Raw genomic sequence first — 10,413 nt, forward strand, 5'->3', positions numbered from 1 at the left:
ACGACGAAACGAGTACATTTTTGGAGAATTCAGACTCATACAGCAGGCTGTCATTTTGCAGAATATTCATTTGGTGATGTGATTTTGGTTTACCTTCTAAAAACCTAAGTCAACATTACATATCTCTTAATTTCTTGGGCATATTCTGCAGACACCTAACACCTCTTTCATTTCACCATGCAAATTGTTTATTGCCTTTGAAATTGTGGAGTTTTTATAGATTCTTTATGAATTGTGGAAGTTTTGTATAATAGGAGCTTTCATGGATGTGGAATACAGATGGATACATGTGATTTCAATCCAAGAAGAATTTAACAACAAAATCACAAGGAGACTTTCAGGGTTGCATTGATTGATGGAGTTCTTCAACCGGTACATAATCTGGCTGATGATCTTATTTTCTCTGTCATTGCCATCACCGTCATTCATGCAAGCCTCCAATGGCTATGATCCTTTGTCCTTGACAAATTTTCTCCATGATTATGCAAATGCAAGCCTAAGGAACCCGCACACCGGCACGCTGTACAATATTTCTCTCCCGGCTAATTTTTCTGGCATGGAAGCTTCATTTGTTAGGATCCTTAGCGCAAAGTTTTGGAGTAGAGGCGCAAACTTCAGTTCATTTTATATCCCACCAAAGGTTATACCAATACCTTCTGGCAGAAGGTTAGCTATAGTGTTTGAAAATTTAGGCAATTGGTCTTCACTTTACTACAAAGTATCAAATTACACATTGGTTGCTCCTGTTGTTGGATTCATGGCTTATGATTCTCCAAATGGAACTGTAATTGGCAACCAGAAGCTCACGTTCACTGCCGACGGTGACCCCATCACAATCCGGTTTCCTCACATTGATGCTGCGCAAGGGGAAAATATGACACAAAAATGTGTCCAATTTGGTGATTGGAGGACCTTTGAGATCACGAACATGACTAGTGAAAATGAGTGCATTACACATGGTATAGGGCATTTTAGCATTGTTGTTGCATCCCCGCCAGCACCAGCACCAGCACCGGCGCCAGTGAAGAAAAAGAGGAACCGGAAATGGTTTGTGGTTGGAATTGTGTTTGGGTTAGCATTTTTAGGGTTGGTAATGATAGTCACATTCAAGTTACTGACGAGGAGGAAACTTAAATCTATGGAGAAGCAGTCCGAAAAAGATGTGGCGTTTGATACATTTTGGGTTGGGAGAAGTAAAATGCCTTCTGCATCCATGACTAGAACTCAACCCTACCTTGAACATGAATATGTTCCTTGACCCAAGTTTTATTTTTACTTCCTTTCCCTTTGTGTGCTTCTTTCCTTTCCATACAAATTTGTAATAGCGAAGTTAAATTAATTTATGAACTTTAGAACGATGACAGAAACATTATTTCCAAGTTTGTAAGGTCGTACCAATGTGGCTGTTGCATCTCTACCTTTGAAGAGAATCTGCCTCGGAACTGGTTGTATATCCTCTTTCATTCTTATTTCTCTTATCACATGACTAACAAGTGAGAGGCACCACGGTTTACTTTGCTGCCAAATATATATGGGCTTCTGCAAAATTTGGTAAGTACTTTTTTAAGTTCAATTGAATCCAAAAATTGCACGCATGTATGCTTAATTACTTGGCTAGGTTTTAGAGAAGGGACGGCACCTGGCTTTTGTGCCTATAACATTCATCAGATAAAATGTAGAAGACAAATTTAAAGGGTTGTTTGAGCAGAATATAATTTGTAGTTTGCAGTCTTTGAAATTGTAAAAGAACTATTCTATATAAACCAGCAACCCAATCAATCACCATCGAATAATTTTCGTTGTTTAATGAGAAAATGACCTGGTTTAGCATATAGCTTTATGGCCTATCGTATTCATGATCAGTGAATAGTGAAATAAAAAAAATACCAAGATTCCAGACGGCGTTTTCAAGAATAACCTCATTGTCAACCCACAAAACGCTGGGTCGGCACCTTAATTATACTTTTTTTACGTTACATTTCCATGCATTGTTAGATATATATAGGAGAAACGATGCAGATGTGGGTTAGGTTTAGTTGGACGTGGAAATATGTCCGTCATTTTGCACTTAAGTTTGCATTTTTTTATTATAAATTATAGTAGCTTAGAAAAATATATAATAATAAAAATTGTAGGAAAAAAAAGACAATTTTGGTTTTGTGGTTTTTTGTTTTTGTTTTTTTGTTTTTTGTTTTTTGTTTTTTGTTTTTTGATTTTTGTTTTTTTAACAAACGATATTGTCTACAATATGAGGGTGGGAAGTGAGCTAAACCTCACAATGGGCTAGTACTAATATGGTTCAAATTCGTCTTTGACAAGAATCGAATCTAAGACCTCTCATTTACAATTGAAAAGAAATATCATTAGACCGTAGTACTAAATAAAAAATTAGAGTACCAAACAGATGAACAAAAAAAGTATGAAACTAAGAATATTATTGACAGGAAAACAATAAACAAGAATGTCGAAACAGTTACAAATTAAGACTACATCTTGACTAACTTTTACTTCTCAAACTAAATTACAAGCTATATTTATAGAGACATAAACTATAATCTCTAATCTTAATGGACTAGGCTCAAATCCAAAATTAAACCTAAATACTATTCTTTCCCAACATTTATGTTAGGATAGGAGAATTCGGTTAGGATTCTATTGGGCTAGGTTATGTACTTCTATGTGAGCTTAGGTTTACTTGTACACCAAGTCACTTGACTTGTATATATTTATACCTTGTGTTATCAATCAAAACAGTTATGATTCTATGTTATTCCTCGTTTAGGTTTCCCTTACCTAACAAAAACCCTAGTCTTATTTTCCCTTAGACATTCCCCCTCCTAAAACACTTTTCTTAAACTTCTTTTTCCTTACACTTCTTTTTGTCATGCCTAGTCTCACTCATGGCCACTCAGGCCTCTTCCTCTTCTACCTCCACTGGACCCTTTCTCTCTGGTGTTGCTCACTTTCTCAAACTCATTGATTCCAACTACGTCCTTTAGCTTAGTCAGATGAAGCCGTTTTTTTTTTGTCATAATTTATTTGGTTAGGTGGATGGCACAATTCAGGCTCATGCCATTACTCTTTCTGCGAATTCGGATTTCGCTTTGTGGTTTCAAACTGATCAGCTGGTCGTCAGCTATTTAACTTCCATTATTTTCAAACTTGCAAAACCTATTCTCGGGCGATTTGGGAGTGTCTTCATGCACACTTTTCTTTGGATTCTCTTGCCAATGCCACCAATCTCCAGTTTCAACTCTTGGCACTTACAAAGGGCTCACATGCCATCTCGGACTGTCTTCAACAGGCTAAGTTTATCGTTGACTCTCTTACTGCTATTAATCAACCTGTCTTTAATACTGATTTGGTGAGCTCTGTTCTCAAAGGCCTTGGACCTGACAACTCAATGTGTGTGATCCCTGTAATTAATTCTCATCTCTTGCTGTAATTCCCTAACCTTTGATCTCGTCTCTTGCAATTTGAGTCCCAAATTCGAATTGAGCCAACTGCCCATGTTTTATTTGAACTTGCTCATACGTAAGCCTAACTGTAGCCTTTGGCCCATTGCCACATCAGGCTTTCACACTACAACAGCAGCCTACTGCGTACCAGGCCTAAGGCCCAACACTGCAACATTTTCCCCATCCTGCATAACTGGCCCAACGTAAAGGTAATTACAACATGCCTCTTCTAGGTTGTGGTCTTTTTAAAAGATGTCTTAGTGGCGATTGGGTCGTGGTGATGGTCGTGCTGGCTTCCGCAATGGTGGTCGCGGTGGTCATGGTGGTTGACAATCTAATGAATGGGCTTTTCATCATAATCAACAACAAGGTGTTCTCGATACCCCTCCTGGCTTTTGGTGTAATTTTTGCAACTTTCTAGGTCATCATGTTTCTACTTGCCCTCATTACCCACCACTTCTCTTTGCAGGCTATCATGTTTTTCCACTTAGTGCAACTCAAGATCCTACTTGGTACTTTGATACGGGAGCCACTCATCACATAACTAATAACGAGTCTACTCTTCAGGACATGTCTCCATATCTTGGTAACGATTCTGTTCTTGTTGGTAATAGGGCTTCTCTTCTTATTGCTCACACTAGCTTCTTTCCCCTTAACTTGGGTTCTCATCAATTTCAATTAAATAATGTCTTACATGTTCCCTCTCTTAAGAACAGTCTTTTGTCTATTTCTCAGTTTACTAAAGACAATTATGTGCCAATTATTATTCATCCTTTTGGTCAAGTTATTTCTTACTTTTACACTGGTTCTCTATTATTTCAGGACCGCTGTAAGCAACATCTCTACCCAGTGTCTCCATCTCATTCTTCTGCCTTCCATGTCGTTTCCTCTTCCTTGTGGCACTCTCGTCTTGGTCATCCGTCCTCCGAAGTTTTATATAAATTGTCTTGAGGTTCTATCTACTTTAAATAAAGAGTTTTGTAAGCCCCATGCCCTTTCTAAGTTGCACAAACTATCAAATAAAGATATTGCTCCATATCCATTTTATTTAATTCATTCAGATGTTTGGATGTCGTTTATTCCATCAAACTCCAGTTTTCGTTATTATGTCTTATTTACAGATGATTACATTTGTTACTCTTGGATTTTTCCTATGCATGCCAAATCCGCAGTATTTATGCATTTCGAATCGTTATACCACACGGTCAGAAATATATTTAATTCCTCCATTAAATTCTTCAAACTGATGGTGTTACGGAATACATAAATCATTCCTTCAATACCTTTTGGCATAAAACAAGACTCCATTGTGTCTATTGCCCTCCCACCCCTAAACAAAATGGTCTAGCTGAACGAAAACACCGTCATATTTCCACCGTCACTCACCTACTCTTAAATATTGTTCATGCCTTGTTCTCTCTTTGGGTGGAAATCGCCCTCACTGCCACATTTATCATTAATCTTCTCCCATCTTTTTTATTGTCACCCGAACTTGTCCTCTTTTTGTACATTTGGTTATCCTTGTTACCTGCACCTAGGGGCTTATACTACTAACAAATTGGAATCATGTTCCAAACAATATGTTTTTATAGGATACAACTTGCATTTTAAAGGCTATAGGTGCCTCGATCTAAAGACCAATCAGATTCATATATCTCATCATCTTACCTTGGACGAAACTAATTTTCCTCTTGGTCGTATTGTTGCCTTTACAACAATGTCTACTATGCCTCTTCTTCTGAAACCAAGTCAGGCCTTGTCTCAACAAGCCCTCGCACGACAGCCTATGTTGTCTCATTCTCTTCCTGTAGCGCCTACTCACCTGGGCTTAGCCCACTCTGCCGCACCTTTTGCTTTTGGACCCATGATGTAGCCCACCACTCCAGGTCTTGTAGCCCATCACGAAAACCACCCTCACGTGCTCTCACAACCCAGCTTGTACCCAGTTAGTGCGTATCTGGGTCTTTTATTCATGATGTCTCTCAAGCCCCCTGCCATATAGCTCGCTTGTCCTGCTTCTTCTAGTGGGTCATCTCCACCGATCCAGCCACTGCAGTTTGTGCCCATGCAATCTCATCCGTCCCTACCTCAGTCTCTTCATCCTATACAGATCGGCCTCGTACTAATCACTCTGCACCCAAACAATACATTGATGGCATGGTTCATTATCATTTTCCTCGTGCCCTCACTGCTTTTCTTAAAAATGGTACGTGGTCTCTTGTTCTAACTCATCCCACTTAAAATTTAGTTGGTTGCAAATGATATATATATATATATATATTTTATTAAGCATCATGCAGATGGTTCTATTAAGCACTATAAGGCTTGCTTGATTGCTAAAGGCTTTCATCAATAATATGGGTTTGATTATGATGAGACATTTAGTCCGGTTGTTAAGCCTGCCACTATTCGCCTTGTTCTCAGTTTAGCGATCACTCATGGATGGTCCATTCATCAGCTTGATGTACTTCCTCCATGGGTATTTACAGGAAAATGTCTTTATACTCAAACCACTTGGCTTTGTCGATCCACAGAGCCTTCACCATGTTCGTAAGTTACATAAGGCATTATATGGTTTCAAACAAGCTCCCCGAGCTTGGTTTCAGCGATTCAACACTTTTCTTCTACGTCATGGCTATTTGCAAAGCCTGGCTGATCCCTCATTGTTCATATTCCGTCATGGTACAACTCATCTTATCTTATTAATTTACGTGGATGCTATTGTATTAATTGGGAATAATTATGTGGCCCTTCTGCGCTTTATGGATCTTTTGGGACACATATTCGAAATTTAAGACCTCGGTCCTCTTTGCTATTTTCTGGATCTTGAGGTTCGTCCTACTTCAGATGGCCTTCATCTTTCTCTGACTAAATATGCTCTTAATTTACTTAAAAGGACAAATATGGTTGACTGCAAGCCGTGTAGCACCCCCATAACCTTTCATGCTTAGCTATCCAATCAAGATGGTGATCGAAATCATAAACCACCATGAATGTAACAGAGATAGCTTAAAGATAAAAGCTAAGAGAGGAAGACTGATTTTCTTATTTACATGGAGAATGAACATTACAGACCTTATCGCTTTAGGATAGTATATATAGCTCATTACATAAAGCAAACTTATATTTACATCACTTAACTATCTTAAGACTACACATCAGCTCACTTAAGCTGATGTGTCACTAGTGTTATCTATTAGCCTCCATCAACCTCATGGTAGGATTCTGTAGCATGAGGTTGCTGCGTAAAAATAAGAATTGAGGGGAATGAAGCCCCTTGGTCATAATATCTGCAATTTGATTAGAACTAGAGACATGAGAAATCACCAAATCTTTCTTATGAACACATTCACGAATGCAATGAACATCCACCTCGATGTGTTTAGTACGACCATGAAAGACAAGATTATGAGCTAAGGCAATTGCAGAGATATTATCACACCACAAACTAGGAGGTCTAGCTAGATAAAGATGAAGATCACATAAACGTTGTCGAATCCAGTGTAACTCACAAGTAGTTTGAGCCAAACTTTGATATTCTATCTCGGTCGAAGAGCGAGACACGGCAGGCTACTTCTTTGCACCCCAAGCAATAAGATTGCGGCCTAAAAAGATAACAAAACCAGATGTAGAACGCCGGTCGTTAGGGTCACCAGCCCAATCTGCATCAGAGTAGGCTTGCAAATCTAAATTGCCTCTAGAAAATTGAATACCAAACTCAATGGTTCCCTTAAGATACCTTAGTATATGTTTAATAGCCATGAAATGAAGTGTAGTAGGTCTATGCATGAATTGGCAAACTGTATGATATTGCAATCCTCCTACCAAGCTCCGAAACAAGAATGGATCGACTACAAGTTCTATTTCATACTTTAATAGTTTGGCTTTTGGAACAAGAAGAGTTGCACAAGGTTTACACTCAGTCATACCAGCTTTCGACAGTAACTCAATTGCGTACGTAACTTGATTCACAAAGATACCTTCAAGTTCCTAATGAATATGAAGCCCAAGAAAATAGGACAACTGACCAAAGATCTTTCATATCAAATTCGGAGCTGAGAGCCTTGACAAAGGAATCCAAAGCAGCAGAGTTATTCCTAGTTAAGAGAATATCATCAACATAGAGTAATAAAATGATAACAATGAAATCTGTGCGTTGAACAAACAGAGAAGAATCTGATTGTGATTGCTGAAATCCCAAGCCCAAAACATGAGTAGTGAAACATTTATTCCAGGCCTGTGGAGCCCGTTTTAAACCATATATAGATTTGTGTAATCGGCAAACCAAGTGAGGAGAAGTATAATTCACAAAGCCAGGTATACTTCCTCAGAAAGAAAGCCATGAAGGAAGGCATTCTTGATGTCTAATTGCTTAATCGTCCAACCAAAATTAGTAGCAAGAGCAAGAATAAGTCGAATAGTAGTGTGCTTAACAACCGGACTAAAGGTTTCATCATAATCCATTCCTTCCTCTTGCAAATAACCTTTGGCAACTAATCAGGCTTTGTGTCTAGATACTGAACCATCAACATTCTTCTTGAGTTTAAAAACCCATTTACAACCAACTAAGCTCCTTGAAGCAGGAAGTGGAACAAGAGACCATGTCTATTGTTGTTGAAGAGCTTGGTATTCTTCTTGCATTGTTGTATACCATTTAGGAACTTTCATGGCCTGTCAATATGTCTTGGGTTCAACAACACTAGGGTCAAGAGAAATGGAGGCATGAAGTGTACGTTTCTTGGTAATTTATGACTTTGCTTGAGTGATCATAGGATGGTGATTGTGAGGAATTAAAGTAGTGGATGCAGACGACATGGAAGCACCAGAATGATTCTCTGGAACAGTATGAGCAGTTGGAGGCTGTGAATCTTGATTGACTGGAGAAGGAATATTTTGTACCACTCTAGAAGTATCATCAGACTGCATATGGATAAGAGCCAAATTTATAGCTTCTAAAGGCCTTGGAGCAGCACATAAAGGAGTAAGGGCTGGTTTGGTATTGTTGTGCTTTGAAAAAAAAAAAAAAAACTGCTTCTGCTGTGCTGTGAGAATAAGCGGCTGTAAAATAAAGCTGTATAGTGTTTGGTAAACTTTTTTTGTAAAAATGCTTTTGAAAAAAAAAAAAAAGCAGTATTTTGGTGTTTGGTAAACTTTTATGTAAACCAGATGTGAAAAAAAAGCCGATTTTTCAAAGCTAGGTTTTACAGCTTCTTGTTTTTGGTTTTTTTTTCATCCAAAACTGTGAAAAAAAGCTGAAGCTGAATGTTTACCAAATACAAAAAAAGCTCCCAGTTTTTTTTATATCAGCTTTTTTCAGAATCACCTCAGTACCAAATCAGGCCTAAGAGGAGTGAAAATGCACTAGTCATCAGTGCATGATCAATGGCCTTAATTAATGTAAAAGGAAACACTCCTTCATAAAAAATAACATGCCTTGATACATAAACCCTTGCATATGCAATATGATAGCACATGTAACCTTTGTAATCAAGAGTATACCTAATAAACACACATTGGTCAATCATTTCTTACAACTTATTGTGATTTTAGAGTCGCAATAGTGGATAACACGCACTACCAAAAATTTTAAGAGTAGTAACATTAGGAAGTGAACCAAAAAGCTTCTCAAAATGAGACTTCATATCTAGACCTTTGGTTGGCATCCGATTAATAAGATAGTTTGTTGTAAAACAAGCATAAAACCAAAATTTCAGAGGCAATGAGGCTGTAGAAAGAAGAGTAATAGCTGTTTCAACCAAGTGTCGATGCTTTCTCTCTGTTATCCCATTTGTTGTGAAGTGTATAGGCATGATTTCATGTGTTGAATGCCTTTAGATGCAAGAAATTCTTGAAACACTTTACTAATGAATTTACCACCACCATCAATCTGTAATATCTTTATAGACTTTGAAAAATAATTGGAAATATATGCATAGAATTGAACAAAAACTCCAAAAACCTCGGATTTATTCACAAGCGGATAGATCCAACAGTAACGAGTACAGTCATCAACAAACACAACATAATACCAATATCCTGAGATAGAAACATGTGGACTTGGCCCCCAAACATCAGTATGGACCTTATGAAAAGCTTCACTAGCTTTATTTACACAAGGAGAAAAAGGCAAACGAGTCATTTTACCCTTCAAACAAGTTTGACAAATCATTGAAGATGAATCTACAGAACAAGAAATATTAGCCTGAGACAACATAATAGAAGTAACATCATTAGCAGGATGACCAAAGCGTTGATGCCACAGGTGTGAATTGATCTTGTAACCAAGAAAAGCACATTTGGTAAAAGTTGGATTAAGCTTAATTTGGACAGGAATGGGGTACAAGCCATCAGTGCTCTAGCCTTGGTATAGAACCTTCCCCATTTTGTCCTGAATTTCAAAAATAACCTCATCAAATAAGAAACGACACTTGTTGTCCAAACAAAATCATCTTACTGATAAAAGATTCTGACTTAGTTGAGGAACATGCAACACATTATGCAAATGAAAAACTCGAGAACCAAGAGTTAAAGTAGCATCCCCAATATGTAAAATAGGGAGTGCAACACCATTACCTACTGTAATGGTATCAGTTGGAGAGTAAGGTCGCACTGCAGTAAGACAGCTGATATCTGAGACCATATGATGAGTTGCACCACTATCTGTGAGCCAAATATTTGGAGGTTGAAATGGCACTAAAGACATGGCAGTGAAGGCCTGCACTGAAGGGGGACTTTTTCCTTGCACATCATAATTGTAGCGATGAGGACAATCAGCACCAGTATGACTTTGCTGCTTACAAATCTGACAAGGTATTGTGGATGAGCTAGATGTTGAGACACTAGAAACTGGCGGAGATGGTGGTGGTACAAGATATGATGGTGCACTTGGACCAAGGACTCCTTGTCCATTATGTGGAGGAACATGGTAGTATGAACCACCTCTATGTGAAGAAGA

At 38.2% G+C, this 10,413-nt stretch overlaps 1 protein-coding gene across 1 annotated transcript; it reads left to right on the forward strand.

Annotated features, from left to right (window-relative positions):
• Positions 1–216: 216 nt before the first annotated feature.
• LOC103410192 (uncharacterized) lies at positions 217–1,372 on the forward strand. Its single transcript, XM_008348936.3, has one exon. It carries the CDS (start codon positions 356–358, stop codon positions 1,256–1,258), a length of 903 nt encoding a protein of 300 aa, XP_008347158.3. The 5' UTR covers positions 217–355; the 3' UTR covers positions 1,259–1,372.
• Positions 1,373–10,413: the final 9,041 nt, after the last annotated feature.

Source organism: Malus domestica, chromosome 07, assembly GCF_042453785.1.
Source record: "Malus domestica chromosome 07, GDT2T_hap1".
Lineage (NCBI taxonomy): Eukaryota > Viridiplantae > Streptophyta > Magnoliopsida > Rosales > Rosaceae > Malus > Malus domestica.

Excerpts from the sequence above, each read along its gene's own strand:
- LOC103410192 (XM_008348936.3), top strand. The coding sequence starts at position 356 with ATGGAGTTCTTCAACCGGTACATAATCTGGCTGATGATCTTATTTTCT.